General features: G+C 58.6%; 3 protein-coding genes across 7 annotated transcripts; 1 reads left to right on the top strand and 2 right to left on the bottom strand.

The window, feature by feature from the left end:
- Window positions 1-3127: 3127 nt before the first annotated feature.
- On the top strand, window positions 3128-6833 carry NTMT1 (N-terminal Xaa-Pro-Lys N-methyltransferase 1). Of its 2 annotated transcripts, none has more exons than XM_037401233.1 (5): window positions 3128-3471; window positions 4342-4406; window positions 5240-5432; window positions 5660-5912; window positions 6331-6833. In XM_037401233.1, the coding sequence occupies exons 3-5, from the start codon at window positions 5271-5273 to the stop codon at window positions 6585-6587; spliced, it is 672 nt and encodes a 223-aa protein (XP_037257130.1). In that variant the 5' UTR covers window positions 3128-3471; window positions 4342-4406; window positions 5240-5270; the 3' UTR covers window positions 6588-6833. The 2 variants fall into 2 exon arrangements, with proteins under 2 accessions (XP_037257130.1, XP_037257129.1); XM_037401232.1 differs by having other exon boundaries at window positions 3311-3471; window positions 5245-5432.
- Window positions 6834-7657: 824 nt separating this feature from the next.
- ASB6 (ankyrin repeat and SOCS box containing 6) lies at window positions 7658-13191 on the bottom strand. 4 transcript variants are annotated; one of them, XM_037401192.1, is made up of 7 exons: window positions 13116-13191; window positions 12187-12420; window positions 11590-11771; window positions 11085-11191; window positions 10559-10667; window positions 9950-10036; window positions 7658-9746 (listed from the first exon to the last, which is right to left on the bottom strand). In XM_037401192.1, the coding sequence occupies exons 2-7, from the start codon at window positions 12297-12299 to the stop codon at window positions 9070-9072; spliced, it is 1275 nt and encodes a 424-aa protein (XP_037257089.1). In that variant the 5' UTR covers window positions 12300-12420; window positions 13116-13191; the 3' UTR covers window positions 7658-9069. The 4 variants fall into 4 exon arrangements, with proteins under 4 accessions (XP_037257089.1, XP_037257088.1, XP_037257087.1 ...); XM_037401191.1 differs by lacking the exon at window positions 13116-13191 and having other exon boundaries at window positions 11590-12028; window positions 12187-12284; XM_037401190.1 differs by lacking the exon at window positions 13116-13191 and having other exon boundaries at window positions 11590-12304.
- LOC119153536 (small nuclear ribonucleoprotein-associated protein B'-like) lies at window positions 13121-13669 on the bottom strand. The gene has a single exon (XM_037400132.1). It carries the CDS (start codon window positions 13667-13669, stop codon window positions 13121-13123), a length of 549 nt encoding a protein of 182 aa, XP_037256029.1.
- Window positions 13670-19095: the final 5426 nt, after the last annotated feature.

Here is a 19095-nt window from a genome sequence, read left to right as displayed (position 1 = left end):
TGCTGGGTGCTGGAGACGAGGTACAGACCAGGGCTTGCTTTTGGGACAAACAGCAAAGGGACAATGACCTCCGTCCCCAGGACATCTGTATTTATTTTAAGGGCAGGGTCACCCAAACCAGTCAGGTTTCAGGGCAACACAGAGGTGACGCCTGTGCCGGTATCCAGGGAAGAGCTGGCACTGGTGCTGGAAGACGAGAGGTGACAGAGCATGGGTGGCACGAAGGGACCCACGTCTCTGCCACCCCTCTAAGCACCTTGGCAGTTCTTGGCAGAGCGAGGAGAAGCCCTGACCTAATTTATTCTGACTATTCAAGCCTTGGCTGTGTCACTGTGGAGGCAGCTGAAGGAGCTGGGCAAACATGGACACAAGGGCAGGTTTGACCAGCTTCAAACCCTGCCGTCTCAGCAGAGCAAAGGAGGTGGGACTGTCCTGCACGGTTCCCTGCAAAGTACCTCGGGGCTCTTCCCCAGGCCTCAGAGGGCTTCGTTGCTCTATTAATTGCCATTAATGGCAGCAAACAGGGCAGCAGGTGCCTGCCCAGACCCGGGTTAAATGCCACCGAGGGAAGGGCTATGCCGGCACTGCAGGACCTGCCTTGCAAATCGCCTGCAACGATACGCGCTGTCCTGGTCACCCTTTCTCAAAAATGATAGTGCAAAATTAATTAGAATTAATTAATCAGAAAAGGGTAATAAGGGTGATTAAGCACCTGGGGAAAAGAAAAAAATATATATTCCTGAAGGGCAATTGCAGTGCCAGTGATTACCTTGAAAAGTGGCAAGTGAGCGGGAGCCAGTGGAGAGCGTGCAGGGAAACAAATGGGCTGGAGAAGGGGGTCTGGGCGGTGTTTTCTGTCTCATCACACAAGGAATTACCAAATGACAAGACTGAAACCAGTTAGAGGAAAAGCATTTCCCAGCAGCAGCTACCACGGGGAGGCAGCTGAGCCTAGGAGGGGAGCTCTGCGGCTGCCATGTTTTTTGCAGACTTGTCTTTGCGCAAACTGGCCCCAAGGCTGGACCTGTCTCCAGCAAAGAGTGGGACTCAATACGGTGTCCTCGATGATGGGACCCTCATCCCCAGCCCCAGCCATTTACCAGGCTCAGGAGTATGGTGAGCCAAGGGAAGCTCAACCAATTTCTTTCTCCTCTCTTAATTTCCAGCCATACTCTGTTGCCTTAATAATAATAAATAAATAAATACAAATTAAAAAAAATATTAATAATAAACAATAATAAGAAATCATCAAAGGGAACACAAGTAAGCAAGGCTGGGCCCCGGGTCAAGGCAACCACTGCAGGTTTCATTGTAACCCGAGGAGCTGAAGCGGAGCCCCAGCCCCAGAGGGACAGGAGCACCGGTCCCTCCCTACCACCATGAAGGGCTTCTGCAGTGGGGAAGGATGGAGGGGGTGACTGGGACCTAGTGGAAAGGATTTTCAGGAGCCCCAGTGCAGCACAGTGAATAAAAAGGAGAAAAAATATCTTTTCTGGAGAGGCAAGGGGAGCAAATACTGCAGGATGCTGTGGGAAGTAGGGGGCATGGATGGTATGTGGATGCCATGGCCTGCTTCAAAATGCAGGTGACAAGCAAAGTGATGCAGTGGCTGCTGGTGGCTTCAGTGAGGGGGAACCTGGTGGGTTTTGGTCGTTCAGGTGCCTGTGCATGGAGGACATTCACCACCATGCACCTCCCAAGACATCACCCCACCCTGGGAGCAGCCAGGCACTGCTGTCCTGTGCTCACTGTTCCCCGCCTGGTAACAGAGCCTCGTTTCTTTAAAATCTGGAAAGCAAAGCAGGGTGCAAGCAGCACTTCCTGTGCTCAGAGATGCTCTCCTTGCATCCCCAACTCTGCAGCCGACTGTGACACATGCTCCCAGCCCCTGCCATGAGCCCTTGGCTCCAGTCGCTGCTGCCCCTGGCACGCTCAGGCCCTGATGCAGGGACTCGGGGGACCTGGGGGTGCCCACGAGCTGTCCCAGGGCAACAGCTGCATGCCCAGTGGTGGGGTCTTCCTCCACTATCTGCACAGGCGCCATGGAAGGGTGGCAATGGGCCCTGGCACTGAGACCGCGTCCTGGTTGTGCCATGGATTTTTGAATGGCTGTGGGATGAGCAGCACTGTTTTGGGCACAGCAAGTCCCTGCAGGGGCCATTAGGACATTCTGGGGTGTAAATGGTGCTGGCTGCATGGGAGCAGACCCCGCTCCCCCTGTGCCCGTGCAGCAATGTCCCCATTGCAGCTACCTTCTGCCTGCGCTGGGTGACGTCAGGCAGATTCTGTTCCTGCAGTTTTTGTGCCAGTCGCTGTCAGGGGGAAGGTGAGGGAGGGGGCTGATGCCCTGCTGAGGGAAGGACTTACCTTGTATTAGACACCAGAGAATCCACATTGTCCTCCTTTCCCCAGGCTGCAGCCAGCCAGTTTTGTCACCGTCCCTGTCCCCACAGCAATGCCCTTCCAAAGGCCTCGGATGCTGCAGGTCCCTGTCCACGGGAGCGGGTGTGTGTGTCTCATGCCTGTCCGACTGGAGGGGCGGGGGGCGATGGGGTGGGGTGCTGCCCTCGGCCGGAGGGAGGCCATCACGCAGAGGCCGGGGGGGAGGCAGCCTCACCGGAGGGGCACCCCGGGCCGCGGGGGTGCCGTGCGGAGATGGCCACAGCTGTGCTGAGCCTGCCCGGCCTCAGCTCCCCGTGCTGGCCTGGCAGGGCAGGGCAGGGCGAGCCGAGGACATCGCCGAGGGCGGCGGGAGCGGTGCCCCCGCCGGGGCGCAGGGTGGACGCGGGGCAGTGGGGTGTCGGGGCCCGGAGCGCCGGGCGTGCGGGGCCGGTGCCCCCCGGCAGGAGGCGGCCAAGTTCCCGCGGCGGCGGCGGCCAACGGCAGGGCAACAGCGTCACCGCGCGGCCGCGGCGGGGCGCGGCGGGACGGGGCAAGGACAACGGGACAGGGCCGGCGCAGCGGCGCGGCCGGGGGCAGGGGCGCAGCCCGCTCCCCACGCCCCCTCGGCTGCCCTGCCCCCCGGGCCCTGCCCCCCCGGCGCCACCCCGCCGGGCCCCGCCGCCGGGCCTCCGCGCCCGCCTGCGCCCCAGCCGCAGCACGGTGCCGGGCCGAGGGCCGTTGGCGGGGGGTGGGGCGCTGCTCGGGCCGAGGGGGCGGCACGGAGCCCCGCCGGGGCCCGCGGCCAGCCCCGGGGCCGCTCGTGACGCCGCACGGGCACACGTCGCGGCGAGACGGGGCCCTCCCGCCGCCCTGCACCGCACCGCGGCTCCCCCGGCGCCGCCCCCGGCCCCCCCGGTGCCCCCCGCCCTCCCGCGCCCCCCCACGGCGGCCCCCGCTTCCCGGGGCGCCCCCCCGCGGGCAGCCGGCGCGCGAGCGAGGAGGGCCCGCCCCGAGGTGACATCACCCTGACGTTACCGTGAGCTCCGCCGCCTGGTTGGTGGCCGGGAGAGAGTGCGGCGGCTGCCTGAGGTAACCACGGGGGCTGCCGGGGGTCGCGGCTGTCCGGTCCGCGGGAGCGGGCGGGACCGGGCACCCCTCGGCAGAGCTGCCGGCGCCGGATCCGCCCCCCCGGCGGCCAGAGCCGCAGCCCGGCGGCCTGCGGGGCTCCCCGCGGGGGTGTGTGGGGAGGTGTCGGCTTACGCCGCAGCCCAGGAGCACGACGGGCCTCCAGCCCCGACGGAGGGTACCGGGGAAACGGCTGGTTTAGGCCTTGAACCAGGAACCGCCCCTCGCACCCCCACGGGCAGGGCTGGTGTAACCCCCCAGCGCCCGGGATGGGACCCCAGCCGCCCCCCACCCTGCAAGTGGCCCCAGAGATCGGGGAAGGGGCCTCACTCTAAGGTGACCCCCCACCCCGAAAGCAGGGGGGGCCGGCGTGACTTGCACCCCACAGGTGTGCGGGTCTGCGGGGCGAGCACCTGGTGCCTGCAGCTCGGCTGCGGAGCTGCCACTGCACCGGGGCTCTCGCGGCAGCGGGGACATGCCAGCACCGAGGCCCAGGTGGGTAGAGCGCCGGGCTGGGTCATCCTGCTGGCTGCTCCCGACCTGTGCCGGTGGCCCCTGACACCCTGAGGAGTGTCACCAAGGACTCACCAAGTCAAAACCGGGGCCAAGGAAGGGGTGACACTGTTGAGAGGGCAAACCCGGGTCTCAGCCCATGAGATCAAGCGGCAGGGCCTAAATCCTCCGGCCTCCTGCCCCCTCGGATCTATGGGGTTGCCTGCGGGGGTTGGGGCGGCCCTTTCCTCCAGTTCCCTAGGGCTGCAGTCAGCCTTGCCCAGGCTTGCAGGACTAAAGGGGTGATTTGGGACTAAATTCCCGTCTTTTTTTTTCCCCTAGATCACAGCACAGAGCAGTCCTTGGCACCACTGAGCCAAACTGGATTTCAACCGGTGATCTGTAAGGTGAGATGCTGTGTCCCCCTGCTCCCTTCTCAAACTGTTCAAGACCACGCAAGGGCCACCGAAACTGTCTTAAGCTGCCATAGAAAAGGTTTTGTTTTTAAAGGAGTATTTGCCAGAAATTCAAACCACAAACGCTATATATTTCTTTATTTGTAAAGGAGTTTGAAGGCCTTGGATTTATCCTTTGGCCACCTTAAATCTAGTTTCTAATCCACAGTGCAGTTAATCAAATCCACAGTGGTTTGAATTATGAGATGCCTGGGGGGGATTTATAGCTTGTATTGCTGATTATACCTTGACCTTATTATATTGCAAATATCTAACTTATGGTCACGGCTGAGATTTACAATCCTCAGGTAGGTGATTAGGTAACTTTTAGCAACTCCAAATGTAATTGGAGGTGACTGATGAGGTTGTCACCACAGATAAACATGTAATCTGTAAAACATTAAGACAGGGAAAGAAGAGGGAGAATGGGTGAAAAGGGTGGCTCAGCCCTAAAAAAAACCCAACAAGTAACTGGCTGTATTCTTGAGCAAGGCTCCAGGGTGCCTGGTCTGGCTGAGGCATCCCTACCCAGGAAGGGGGTTTGAGCTTGTTGGTCTCCAGAAAATACCAGGATTTAGATCTTTGTTCCTTCTTGCTCTCAGCTGAAAGATTTTAAGGTTTGAAGTAGCCCTGGGGAGGGAGAAGGGAGTGATGAATGGAAACTGGGGTACTCACAGAGCTGAGTACTCTGCAAGTACAACTGTGAGCAAGTACTCACAGTTCAGGGGGAGCTCTGTGCCTACAGCTCTCTCAGACCTAACCAGCAATTTCTCCCATTTCGGAAGAGCAGGGAGTCCCACGTGCCCCTTGGCCAGCATGACGAGCGAGGTGGTAGAGAACGAGTTTGAGTTTTACTCCAAGGCAAAGAAGTACTGGAAGGACGTGCCCGCCACAGTGGATGGCATGCTGGGGGGCTACGGCCACATCTCCAGCATTGACATCAACAGCTCCAGGAAGTTCCTGCAGCGGTTTCTGCGGGTAGGTGGCATGGTCTGTCATGCTCCCAAAGCCATCTGTCTCCCAGCACTCCCACCTGGGCCCTTCCCTCTGAGATGCTCCATGGGATCCTCTGTTCTGTGCATGCTGGGAGAGCTTTGCCCTGCAATGGATGCCCCAATACCCCAGCCCTGTCCTGTGTGGTTACCTCATTTCTCCTCTGGGGGTACCTTGCAGTGGGATTCAGCCCCTTGTGGTTGTCGTTCCAGGATGGCCCCAACCGGACAGGGACAACCCGTGCTCTGGACTGTGGGGCGGGCATTGGCCGGATCACCAAGCGGCTGCTGCTGCCTCTCTTCAAGACAGTGGACATGGTGGATGTGACAGAGGACTTCCTCACCAAGGCCAAGAGCTACCTGGGAGAGGAGGGCAGGCGGGTGCGCAACTACTTCTGCTGTGGCCTCCAGGACTTCAGCCCTGAGCCAGACTCCTACGATGTCATCTGGATCCAGTGGGTCATCGGTGAGGGTCACTTTGCTTGCAGGCTCTCACCAGCCTGACCCATCCAGCTTCCCCCAAGGGGCAGATGCCCCACGTGCTGGGGAAAGCAGCTTGAGGTCTGCATGAAGGATGAGCATCACAGCATGGGTTGGCGGCTGGGTTGGGGACCTGCCCCCCATCCCTGCCCCATGGAGGGGCACCCGCAGGACACCGTACTGTGGGGCCTTTACCCCCTAGGCCCTTGGAGACCAGGTCAGAGGTGTGGGTTGGATGGAGTTGGATAGTGGGACACAAGTTGGACACCCCCAAGCTAAAGCTTTCACCTGCAAATGGCTCAAGTATCTGGCTGCCTGGATCAGGGGGGCTTCCAACCCCAGCCTCCTCCCCTCCTCCTGCCCTGGTCACTCCGTGCCCTCTAACCCCAGCTCTGCCCCTCTAGGACATCTCACCGACAACCACCTCTCTGACTTCCTGAAGCGGTGCCGTGCTGGCCTGCGGCCCAATGGCATCGTGGTCATCAAGGACAACATGGCTCAGGAGGGCGTGATCATGGACGATGTGGACAGCAGCGTCTGCCGGGACCTGGATGTGGTCCGCAAAATCATCCACCGAGCTGGGCTGCACCTCCTGGCTGAGGAGCGCCAGGAGAACTTCCCCGATGAGATCTACCACGTGTACACCTTCGCCATGAGATGAGGGCAGTGGGAGGAGGTCTCTCCAGGGCCAGCTCAGAGCACAGGCCGACATGGTGGTTCCTACCAGGGCCGGGAGGGGTGAGGACCGTGCCTTCACTGCAGGGTTGCAGACAGAAGCAGGGGTGTCGCAACCCTCTCTCGGGGGCTGGTGGCTAGGTGGCGAGGACGGGGCTTTGTCTTCCAAGTTACTGCTGTTTGTGAAAAGAGGTGTTTGCCAAATACATTTTCCTGCTGTTGCAATTCTGCATGTGGGCTTTGGTGGCTGCAGTGTATTGGTTTGATGTCACCCTTGGGGGCTCTGTACGGGAGTAAGAGGGTCTCCCCTGCAGGAGGCCTGCTCAGTGGGCACCAACAGGTTGCTGACCGCAGTTGCACAGGGCTCCTGCTAGCAGACAGGACTGGGAGCACTTTTGAGACAGTCCAGGCTCCAGGCCTTACTTAGGTGTTTGACCCTTTGCTGCTGCTCACAGTGACAGGCTAGGTCAGGCAAATGAGAGAAATCTGCCATTTCCCTGTGGTGGGTTGAGGAGGCAACACCAGGTTCTGGGGCTTTCTGTGGGTCTCTTCTTTAAACCCACGAGCAGGTGTCCCACATACAGCAAAAAGGGAGGTGGATGTAATCCTGGGTCCCCCACATCCTCCTCCAGAGACAGGGGTAACCCTGGGAGGGAGCTGGGGTGCTCTGGGCTTTAATGAGGAACCTCCTCCGAGCTGCCTCTGAGCCCCCAAAGCTCATTACTGCAGGCTCACAGTGATGCCCAGCACCTCCGGCTCAAAGGCTGTGACGCTACAGCTGCTCCCTAATACCCTGCACCATCACCTGGCTTTGAACACTCCTGTCTCCCTCTTGGTCTTACCCACATCATTTTCCCAAGTCTGGCCCCTGGCTTGTGCCAGCCTGATCCAGCACAACTCAGCCAGCACTGGCAAAACAGCTCGCCAGGTGGGTGAGCCCACACGCAGACCCCAGTTGCAGCCTGTGCCTCCAGCTGGGCTCACATGCAATTCCCCCCATCTCTGCAGAGCCCTCTCTTCCACCCCATCTCTCCTGCTGAAGAAACAAGCCCCTTGTCATTACAATAAAAAGCCTCGTTTAATTGCTCATTTCCCATTCCAGGCACCAGGGGAGTATTTGATCACATTATTACTAGGTTTTTTTTTTAAACATCAGTTCATCAAGATGCACAGCTCCAGTTCCACATGGCAGGAGAGGGTAAAATTCAGATGCTGCCAGAAGGACAATGGGGGGGGAGACAACTCTTCTGCAGCCAAGCTGCAAGCAGATCTCAGATCCACCTGCTATAAACTACCTACTCAGAATAGATTTTTCCTTTTTTCATCCTCTTCTGCATCTGTCCCCCATGACAAACAAAAACCAAAACAATGAAAACGTGGGGGACTCAGCTCCGCAGCCAGTCTCTGGCACATCACAAGGAAGCAGATGCCTAGAAGGAGCCCGATGGCTGTGACAAGGCTGGGACATGGGACCTCCACACACAGCCCCAGAGTTCGCAGGTTCCAGTAGCAGGTTGCAAAGAAAACCCCAAGTCCTACCGCAACGTCTTGTTCCTGGAAAGGAGGCACTGGAGAGTAGGGTTGCGGGAGAAGTCCGCCAAGGAACAGGGAGGGAGGCACAAGACACTGGGCAGTCAGCCACCCGTCATTCCTCCTTGCAGAGGAAACACTACAAAGCCAAGAAACACCCACTGTCTATCTGTTTTGGAGCCCAGCACCTCTGAGGTGTCCTTGGTGGATGGTCCTCTGTGCCAGGAGGACGGGATGCAGAAACTCGAAGGACGCGGAGCAGCCATCCACCACTGCCAGTCCTGCTTCCCCTCGCCCCCACCCCTGGTTTCAGGAGCCCACATGAGCGAGGAAGGCATCCACTTCCACATGGAGATGCCGGACCCGCTCCCACCACCAGGGACAGAGGCAGGAACCCAGGACACCGATGCCAGCACTCCTCTAACAGGGAACACCTCTCCTCCCAGCACCCCGAGGCACTCACAGCTTTGCCAGTTGCATAAGGCACTGCTTCACCTGCCTGGGACCCAGCAGAGTCCAGAGAGGGGACAGGCTGCCTGTCTAGTCACACCCCCCAACCAGCCCACTGATCCTGCCCACCAGGCTTTTTCTTAAAATCCACACAAACCAGTCCTCTTCTGCCCACAGTATCCAGCTGCCCGGTGCCATGGGGCTCTCTTCACCACCAGGGAGCCACAGAGCTCTGCCCACGTGCTCACAACGTGCCCCAGAGCAACAAGGCCTCTGCAGACACGCATGTGGCATTGTGTCCAAAACCGCAGACACACCCCCTGCCCCAAAAACGCAGCAGAGGGGGACACCATGTGCAGCACCAGCCAAGCTGGTGCACAGACAGCAACACCTCTTGCTGCAGAGAAAACTGGCCCAGAGAGGAGATTTGGTGGCTGTAGGCACACCATGGCCATGGAGGCGGGGAGACAGAGAGGCATTAGTCAAGATCAGAGGTCCTCATGCCCTGCAGCAGTGTGGTCAATGAGGAGGTACCACTTCAGCCTGTCTGGAAGAGGTAGAGCCTTGATTTTGACATCTACTGGCCACGGCTTAAGGCGCTGCCGGATAAACACCCTACAGAGATGTTTCAATGCCTGCGGGGAGCGCTCCAGGTGCTTCAGAGAGCAGAAGAGAGTCCTGATCTTCTCCCCGTGGTACCTACAGCTGCTGGTGTTGACCTCAAAGTTGCTGGGCAGCTGGACAGCTTGTGAACTAGCCATCATGAGCTCCAGCAGAGTCTGACCCTTCTGGATGAGGTCTGTAGAGAAACCATCATCTTCAGAGACACTGAGGTGTGAGCAGAGGCACTCAAAGACGATGTGGAAGCCTGACCAACATGAGGGGCCATGGAGGGAGCAGTTGTAGGCAGCACCTGACTCCAGCAAGAAACGCAGCAGTGGGAAGTGTCGTTTGAAGCTTTTGAAGCAGAGGTGGGTGAGGGATTCGGGGGCCGGGCACTCGCTGGGGTTGGCTCCGTGGGCCAGAAGCAGCTGTGTGACATGAAAGCAGAAGCGACTGATCACCTGTGCCTCCTCAGTGTTGCTGCACACCATCTCTCCCAGCAGGAAGATAATGTAGGTGAAGACAGTGTCACCATCTTTGGTGGTGGCCCTGACGTCCGCACCTGGAGGAAGGGACAGAGAACTTAACTGGCATTGCAGACAGTGGAGCCAGCCAGGGCAGCACTAACTCTGGCACTGCTGGGCTTTACTCTTGCTCAGGTGGACATAAAGGAGTTGGGAGGGCAGCGCCTGGTACTGTACAAAGAATCAGCCAGTGCCAGGCCTGGAGAGGCTGTGTGTGCAGAGGGAAGAAGGCTGCTCTCACCTCCTTCCAACAGGAGACGGATACTCTCAGTGTTGTGGATCTGGACACCATCACTGCTGGCCAGGGCATGCAACAGCGCTGTCTTTCCTGCAATAGAGCAATCTGTCAGTCAGATGAAAACAGGGCAACACCCCAAAAAGCAGGAAGGAAAACAATCCACCCCACCAACTAGATGGCCAAATACAGGGAGAGACAACCCTTCTCCTTCAGCAGGCTTCTGCTGTCCATGTGATGACCCTGTGGGGACAGGGTCACAGGCCACACATGCAGGGCTGGTGGTGGTCCCAGAGGGCATGTGTGTCATGGTAGAGTGAGTTTTAGAGTGCATGGGCACCACAATGCTAAGGAGGCACGGCCACCACCCATCTCCCACAGCCTGCACAGAACCGATTTCAGCCCCCTTCTGCACCTGACACAGCCAGCATACAAGGAGAAAACAAACACCAGGGAGGTTCTGCAGCCTGCACTCAACTTCCAAACCAGTCTGTAACCAGAGAGCACTTGCAGCAGCAAGACAGAAGAACCTGGACGCTGTGCCCAGCTCCAGCCCACCCGTGGGCTGACCGCTGGGAGCACTCAGGCTGGGGGAGCTGGACAGGGCACACTGACCATTTTTGTCAGCTGCATTGATGTCGGCCCCCAGCTGAAGCAGCCGCTGGAGGCATGGCAACCGCTCAGGCTCCTCACTGGCCAGATCAAGGGGACTGCTCTCATGGATCTGCACAGAGTGAGAGCAAAAACAATGCTAGTAAGTATTGAAGACTATTTGCGAGTGCCTCCGGAGGGTCACTGCTGGGGCTTCATCACAGCCAACATAACAGCATATTTGAACCCATCCCCAAAAATCAAAGTGAACCTTCCCCAGTGTATCCACAGGCAGAGGTCTGTCTACTGCAGCCTCCTCCCACCCACTGCTCCATGGCAGAGGCAGGTTTGCTCAGCCAAAGGCATCTTGAACTTCTGCCACAGCACCAGAGCACTACAGACAAGGGGCTCAGGAGGTTGCCAAGGGGAAGTGGCACTCAGTGAGGCCTGGGACGTGGGGAGAAGGGAGGGCTGTCCCCACTCGCCAGTCTCTTGCAGCTAAACCTCAGGGGGGCTCAGCTTGGCTGCGCCCAGGCAGCTAAGCTCTTACCCGATCTCTCCGGTTGATGTCGGCCCCATGGTTCACCAAGAGCTCCACCATATCCGACTGGTTGCGGAGCACTGCAATGTGCAGAGGGGTGTAGTAGGTGACTGGATCTGAGGACAAGAACACAGAGAACTAAGGGCTTCCCCAGAACAGCCCTGACACCTGCCGAAAGTGGAAGGGGGCAGCTGAGGAGGGCCCTGAGAACACAGTGATACCCATGAAAACAGGGCTGTCACATACACCCCGAGTCTTGCTTCTGCAACAGTTCCATCTCTGGCAAAAGCCCTCAAAGCTGCAAACCAGCCCCCGGCCATCCCCCAGTCCATCCTTGTGGCTGCGCCCGGACAAGAGCTACCACAAGGCATATCCATGCTACCTCAGCAAGGAGCGGTGGGGTCTGACCTGGCAGGACCCCCTCTTTCTGCCCTAGCCATCACTGCCTGCCAGGGCAGCTTCTCACCAGCCGGTTCCCCCCTACCAGGCCCAGCCCCCTTCCCACCAGCCTTACCTTCAAAGCTGAGGTCAGCTCCGAACTCCAAGAGGATTTCTGCAGCAGGGACAAGACCCAGCTCGGTGACCTTCAGCAGGGCATAGCTCACACCTTCCTGATAAAACGGGGAGTGTGTCTCCCTCTCCAAGACTCGTCTCACAGCTGAGAGCTGGCTCCTGTCACTGCTCAGACAGGCAGGACTCAAGACACACAAAACCAACCAGTTACTCACTTGAACAGCACACATCTCAGGGTGTGCAAGGGTCAAAGTAGCACCAGGGAAGAAGAAAAATCCTGGTCTCTCCTCTTGTAACCCCTCTACCCCGCTGGCTGTGGGGTTATGCAGCAGCATCAGGGTCACAGCTAAACCCCAGTTTAGGTCTTACTGCCATGGTGGAGGCAAAGAGCTGTTCCTGGGGAGCACATGTAGTCCTTGCTCTGCTCCCCACCATATTCCCTGAGAACAGCAGCAAGAGAAGGGTCTGTGGGATGAGCTGCTCACTGGGAATGGCATTTGTTCCCAGCCAGTGCCATGTCTGACCTTGGCCGTAGCACTGAGCTCCAGCTATCACCCCCTAAAACACCAATTGGGTGTTTAGCCCCACACCTAGTTACCTCTCAAGGGTGCTCTGCCCTTCCGCATTCTGTATCGCCAGCAGCCCCAAGATCTCATCTACCAGGGGCTGATACTCAAAGATGATCCTGCGGAAGCCGTGCAGGAAAGGCATCGTGTTCTGCTACATGCACAGACCATCCAGGGGCTTCCAGCATGGCAGTAGCGTCTTCACCGACACAGGTCTCTGGCAGGCAGACCCTGGTGCTGCCTGGTTTCCAAAGGACTTTTTCCTCCTTTTAAAACAAACAACCCTTTCCAGCAGTTTAACATTTAGAAAAAAACACGGCCTTCCTCCCTCCCTGTGTGTTTCTAAAGGATAAGGAAGGCCAGTGCAGGGATCTCCTCCCACACACCACAGAGGTGCATTCAAATTATCTCCCTCAGGCAGAGCTGCAAACTGCCGTTATCTGGGCACAGGAGGGGCCCACGGGCAGGCAGGACCCAGGCCCAAGGGTGGACCCTGCCTGCAGCGGCTCTGCCACAAGGCCCTGCACGCTGGAGGTGCTGGGGGGGTGGCCAGAGCAGAGCGAGGCCCCGAGCGCTGCGGGGTCCCTGCAACCGGCAAAGCCCTGCCTGCTTTTTGAGGGGGCACAGGGCTGGAGCAGGCCCCGTAGCCCCCTGCGAGCCACAGCAGCCAGCCCGGGGACCACCAGCCCCGCAGCACACAGGGTAGCAACCCCGGGGGAAACCCGCGAGGTCCCTAAGTACCGCGCCCCACGGGAGCAAGCGCAGAGGCCCACAACCCCCCAGCACCCCGGAGGACCGAGGCCAGGGGCCCCGGGACCCCACCGGGATGGCGCCAGCGGCCCCGGGCGCCCCCGCGCCCCACGCGGCCAGTCCCCGGGGCGACGCCGAGAGCAGCCCGCAGGGACCCCAGGCTGCGGAGCGTCCGAGCCGGCGAGACCGCCCCAGCACCGCCACCCCTCACCTGCCTCAGCCCCGCTGCCGGAAGCGGAAGGCGCCCGTTGTACCGAGAGGGGCGGGGCCTCGCCGGGGCGGGGCTGCGGCGCGGCCGGCAGGGGGCAGCATGCGGCCGGGAGCGGCGCGCCGGGAGCGCGCGCGGGCGCGCGCGGCAGGCGGGCGGGGCGGCGGAGGCGGGACACACACACCCCCGGGGCCGCGAGGGCGCGGGCACACCGGCCGCGTACGCTCCGCCCCGTGCGCGCCGCGCAGGTCTGCGCGGGGGGTCTGCGCACCCACGGCAGCGCCCGCGCACGTGCGCGCCCAACGCCCCAGCCGGCCTCGCGCCTGCACGGGGCGCACCTGCGGCCGCAGCGGCACGCGCAGCAGCGCACGGGCTAGTGTCAGGGCCGTGCGCGCACAGGCACGCGCGTGGCTGCGCCCCCGCCGTGCCCGCCGTGCCCCCGGGTCCCGCCCCGCCACCGCCGTCCGGCGCGCGGCCGGGGTGGCGGTGCCGCGGTCCCGCAGCCCGCGCGCCAGCCGGGCCCCCGGCAGCACCCGCCGCCGGCGCTGCTCGCTCATGCCGGGGCGGGCGCGGGGCGCGGGAGCCTCCCGCAGCACGCCCGTTCCCTGCCCCGCCGCCGGAGTTGCTGGGGGGGAGCGTTCGCACAGCGTCTGTCGGTACCGCTGCCATCGCTGTCGTTACCGTGGCTGGGGTGGAGTCCGCAGGCGCGGGGCGCTCCGGGGGGTCGGCGGCAACCGGAGCCGCCTCGGGTTTCCTATTTACGTGTTTATTTTATGCCGGTGGAGCGCTTCCAGGTCTCAGCAGGCAGCCGTGGCCCGGGGCAGTGCGGGTGAGGGGGCCACGCCGGTTTGGCATTTTTCTGACATGCTGTCACGCTTCCCCCCCCCGTGTCCCGCCCTTCCTTCCTCGCACAAGGGGGGGTGCCGTGGTGGGGGACCCCAGCGCCTGCAGCCTCCTGGCCCCCAGCCCACCTTTGCAGTAGGTCAGGGGGTCCCAAACCCTTTGCAGAGTGGTGACTGGCCCCGGTGCCACGGGGCTTTGATGCTGTGCAGTGGCATCTTGCTGGGCAGCCGGTGTGGACCCACCGTGCAGCCCTGCAGCCCCCGTGGGTGGGGTTGGGGAGGGCATCATCCCTCTGCCATCCTGCGTGGGCGGTGGAAATAACTCCATCCATCCAGGTGCGCTGGGCAGGGACCAGCACAGAAAAGCAGCAGAAAGAGTAATGGGGAACGAGGATTTCTCCCTCCGTATGGAGAATGCTTTAAGCCCATATGGGCGGGCTTCAAAGCAGCACAGCCTGGCTGTGGGGACCCTGCATTGGGTGGGTAGGACAGCTAAGACCCTCGATCCAGTCCCAAGTGCCTCCTCGCTGCCACTGGTGGATGGCTAAAACCAGAGCCTGGACTCTCTGTGGTCCAGGCAAAGCCCAAGCCCTCCGTGGTCCCACAAAACCCTGGACCCTTCACAGTCGGGATGGCAGCACCAGGCACGGCCACTGTTTCCAGCTGTGTGACACTGGTGGAGACCATGCTGGGTCTAGCCCTCCACCAGACACCATTCTGCAGTGAAATGCCCCCCTGCATTCCCCACTGTTGGCCGGGAAAGGAGGGCTGGCAGGTGTGGGTCATTCCATTGCCACCTCTGACCCCAGACATGTTGGCTCCAGGGATGAGATGGGACCCTGAGCTGCTCCAAAGGGCCCTGCCAGCCCAGCCATGGCCCCGTGAGCCCCACAGAGGCTTTGCCCCCACCCTGGTATCCTCCCTGGCTGGAAAGGAGGCTCTGGGTGTACAGTGTGGGGCCAAACTTGCCTCAAAACTGGCCATGGGAGGTGTCGAGCCTGGAGACCCAAGGGCTGAAACCCTTCCCTGGCCATCAGCACAGTAAGGCCGGTGGGGGGCCAGGCACACAGGGGCCCTTTCCTGGAGCATCCCTGCTGTGGTCCTCCCATGATTGTGCCATGAGCCACGGCCTCCGGCAAGGTGATTCCCCATCCCTACATTTCTTGGGTGAAAAAACCCATTTTGCAAATAAGGATGTCGCTGGTGCGGTCGACTGGGGCATTCAAGTGCCCAGCTAAAATAACAGCGTCGGGATCTGCCCCCTTCCTCCCAATTGCCTTGGCGGGGCGGACTAGGAAGAATGCAAGTTGGCTATCCATCAGGGAGACAGAGCAACAGCCAGCCAAAGAAAGAGGGGCATTTTAGGAGGAAAGCCAGGGAAATTTGATCATTAAGAAATCCTCCTGGCTGTCTGGGGGAATTTAATTAAATTGCTGGAAAGGGCTGTAAGCACATCTGGATCCAATATGTGGAGCTTTGATTTTTTTCTTTCTTTCTTTCTTTCTTTTTTTTTTTTTTTTTAGTTCACTCTTTTCCCATCTCGCTGTTGAAGGAGGGGGGGAAATAAAAGGGAAATAGCAGAGCCACGGAGTATTGGTTCATCTGGGACTGAGATTCCTGGCAGGGAAAGAAAGAAGGAGAAAGAAAGAGCAAAAGAGGCAGAAACAGGGAATAAGAAAGCTGGGAGAAAAACCTTCACCAAGGGCCCGTCTGGGGTGTTTTATAATGTCACCGACCGCAGAGACAAGGAGCTAGGAGGGAATGAGGGGAGTTGTGAGAGCTGGAGGGGAGAGAAGGAGGAGAGGAGCTAGATCAGGGCATGCTGTGCTTTCAGGGTCTGGCAGGGATGGAGGGAGAAAGAAGAATTTCTCAGAGGATAGAGAAATACCATCCCTGCTGGGAGCAGCAGGGCCAGGCACGGGGAGACTCCTCCAGGAATCGTCCCCAGCTGTCACCCCTGCGGTGAGCACTGCCCTGGCCTCAGTGCCAGGGGCAGATGGGGATGGCAATTTAAGAAGATGGGGCAGGCAGACCTGCTTCCCCAGCGCCAGGGAAGGGACTGACCCTGACAGTCCGTTGCTGAGTCCTGGGCAGGCACCATCAGGCCCCCACCATCTCGCATACTCTAGTCCTTACTATCTCCTTGCTCTGAACATCATCCTTACAGTGGAGCAGAGGTGCATCTCCACAGTAAGAAAACTTTTCCACCCATGGAAGGGCAAGCCAGCCCAGTTTCTCTGTGTAATATCCATAGGGTAAGATTCTGGGAATATTAAGGAGAACAAGCACGCAGGTACTGAAGGGAGCAAGCAGCACCAGCCCACACAGTGCTCCAAAGATGCCGTACTGTCCCACCCTAGCCACCACCGCCATTTGGGGGTGAGGAGGATGGCTGGGGCTGGCATGGCACATCCGGATCCATGCCATTGCCAGTGCTGTGGAAGTGCGAGATGTTATCGCAGCATGAGAGAAATATCAGGAAACCCCTAGGAGGACACAAAGTGAGATTAACAAAAAATGTCTGTCTTTTTTTTTTTTTTTTTTAAGAGAGGAAGATGAAGGGCTGGCAAACAGAAACATTCATCTCAAAGGCTGCAAACTGCAAACCTAGCAGGCTGCGGCCAGTTGGATCCTCACCCCGAGCAGCCTGGCATGGCCCTGTCAATTTGGTGCAACTCTGGTTCATCAGTCCAACAACTCTGGCTCAGCAAAGCCGGACTCTGAGCAGACACCCTGCTCTGCAAAACCCAGGTGCTTGGTGTCAGGCAAAGCAAACCTGCTTGGCTTCGTCTCCAAACCACCCATGCTTTGCCCTAAGCGTGGCCGAGAGTCACCTTGCCAGCTCCAAGGTCCAGTTTTAATCACTTAAAACACTTTTTATTTACCAAAAAAAGAGAAGAGCTTGCACGAGAGAGTTAGGAAACACCAGGAGGGTGGGTTTCAAACAACTGGGTCTCACATCAGATGACTTGTGTGGCTGGCAGAGTTTAAAAAAAATGGTGCTGAAAAAAAAAGGCAAATCCTACAGCTAAAAAGGAAATTGCATTAATACAGATTGTTTTATTTAAAAAAAGCAAACCCTGACCTCTACTTCAAAAAAGCCATTAGACATTCTCCTTCTGAAAGGCCGACAGGAGATATTACTGAAAGGCCAGTTAATTTCTCAATGACTTACTGTTCTTGCTCTGCCCATGGAAATGTGTAAAGAGTCGGAGGGTAATTTAAGGCACCCTGCAGAAAGGTGTGTAAATCTTTGCATGTCTAAAGAAACTTTACCAGACCGCTAGGATTGGGAAAAAGAAAATGCTTGCTATTTTTTTTTTTTTTTTTTACTTTCCTTTGGAACTCTGATCCCCTTTGATCATACAAAAGGTCATATTTCACCCAAAAAAAATGAGCAATCACAGGGCCCGAGGAAGTGCGAACCCAAGGGGGTTTCACTGACGATTATTCTCTCCATTTAATTATTTAATGCCATGAACTGAGGGAAAGCCATCTCCCCTGGAAAAGCCAGACAGTTCAAGAATAAGGTCTGGTCCCAAACAAGGAGGAGGAAGAGGGTTATAAATGGGGCTGGGGCTGCTGTGTCCCCCCTTCTGCCCTCACCCGCTTCATGGACCAAGACCAGCTGCCCCACAGCACCCCCCCCAACACACACCCACGCACACACCCCCCCCCCTAATCACAGCAATATGCTCCCAGCCTCCAGGGCCAGGGGGGAAATGCTGAGGCAAGGACACGGGTCCTCACTGCCCTGGGCCCCCCGCCAGCCACTAGCAGCTGGTGCGCCTTGCTGGTGGGTCACTGTCCACCAAGGGGATGTCTGCATCCCCCAGGATGGTCCTCAAGTAGTTTTCCTGCACATGGTGCCACCCCCATCCCAAGAAGGGTTTGTCCCTGCAGCCGTGGCAGAAAAAAGCAGGATCAGGTGGGTACCTGGCTGAGGAGGGGTGGCATGAGGCTGTGCTGGGTCACCCAGGGCCTGGTGGTCCCAGGAGTAATGCAGGCATCTCTCCCCCAAGAGCGTGGAGCAGCCAGGAGGGCTGATGGCAATATATGCAATATATATCCTAATACGCACATTGAGTGTGTAACCACAGTGCACAGCATTTCCCAGGGACCGCGTGCTGCTGGGGACCCATCCAGCTAGGTGCTGGGCAGAGGTTAAACACCCATCCTTGGGGAGCCATCCCAAGGGAAGCAGGAGCAGAAAGTGATGTGACACCAGCCTGTAATTTACATAGCCAAGGGGGGAAGAACCAAACACCGGAGCTGACTCCTAGAATGTTCCTAGGGCTAATAAATTGGGCCAATAGGGCCAATAAATGGACCCAAGAAAAAAGGATGGGGGCAGGGAGGTTGGGCCGTCTTGTTTGCACACTGGAGGAGCCCCCCGCAGAGTCAGAGAGAGCCAAAATCTGCCTTCAGCTACACCCCTTCCAAGCCGGAGAGCTCTGGGAAGCTGCTTCCCTATCAGGAAGATCAGATTTGGCAGCGCTGGTTGGATTAAAAATCTGCACGCCTCTGACTTGAAGGGGAAGAGAGCACAAGAAAAGCTTTTGACAAATGTTAAAATAACTCAGCCAGGGGTTTGCCTCCCTCGGCGGTGCTGGAGCAGGGATGTTTATGAGCTCAGAGCTGGGCTGCAGCAGCCCATCTCCGAGATTTCACGTCGAATCCTGCGTGCACGCAGCCCTGTCCATATGTGCCTGCAGCGGCGGGCAGGAGAGCACGTTGGAATCGAGGGGAAGAAATACTAACCGCTAACCTCTTCGATTTCTGCTCATCGCCCTGCGGCCAGCCCTCGCCGGACACCAGCAACCAGCCCCAGCCTCTGGGTCTGCCTCCCTCCCTCCCACCACCACCACCTCCATGCGTATATGTGTATATATATAAATATATATATAATTTTTAAAGAGGGAAAACTCCTTTTTCCTCTCCCGGTGGCTGGTTTTCATTAGGGAGGTTTCTTTCTGAGCCCAAGGGAAGCAGCCTATGAGTTTTTAACTGTGGTGCAGGACATAATTATCTCATTAAGGCGAGAGAGCCAGGCTTTTCCCAGGAGAGGTGACCTTGCTCTGGGGTTGATGGGGACCGGGGGTGGGTGGGTGGGGGGTGGAGGGGTGGGCTGGAGGTGGAGG

Source organism: Falco rusticolus, chromosome 9 (assembly GCF_015220075.1).
Source record: "Falco rusticolus isolate bFalRus1 chromosome 9, bFalRus1.pri, whole genome shotgun sequence".
In the NCBI taxonomy this organism is placed as follows: Eukaryota; Metazoa; Chordata; class Aves; order Falconiformes; family Falconidae; genus Falco; species Falco rusticolus.
The sequence above is the reverse complement of the archived record's forward strand: the minus strand, read 5'-3'. Positions and strand labels throughout refer to the sequence as shown.

What these genes read in the sequence shown, in the direction of transcription:
- NTMT1 (XM_037401233.1), top strand. Translation starts at nt 5,271, where the DNA reads ATGACGAGCGAGGTGGTAGAGAACGAGTTTGAGTTTTACTCCAAGGCA. An exon ending in TCCTGCAGCGGTTTCTGCGG is followed by an intron (nt 5,433 to 5,659) that starts GTAGGTGGCATG and finishes TTGTCGTTCCAG; the next exon opens with GATGGCCCCAACCGGACAGG. An exon ending in CTGGATCCAGTGGGTCATCG is followed by an intron (nt 5,913 to 6,330) that starts GTGAGGGTCACT and finishes CTGCCCCTCTAG; the next exon opens with GACATCTCACCGACAACCAC.
- ASB6 (XM_037401190.1), bottom strand. Translation starts at nt 11,923, where the DNA reads ATGCTGCTGCATAACCCCACAGCCAGCGGGGTAGAGGGGTTACAAGAG. An exon ending in CAATGCAGCTGACAAAAATG is followed by an intron (nt 10,037 to 10,558) that starts GTCAGTGTGCCC and finishes GCTCTATTGCAG; the next exon opens with GAAAGACAGCGCTGTTGCAT. An exon ending in CCGTCTCCTGTTGGAAGGAG is followed by an intron (nt 9,747 to 9,949) that starts GTGAGAGCAGCC and finishes CCCTTCCTCCAG; the next exon opens with GTGCGGACGTCAGGGCCACC.
- LOC119153536 (XM_037400132.1), bottom strand. Translation starts at nt 13,669, where the DNA reads ATGAGCGAGCAGCGCCGGCGGCGGGTGCTGCCGGGGGCCCGGCTGGCG.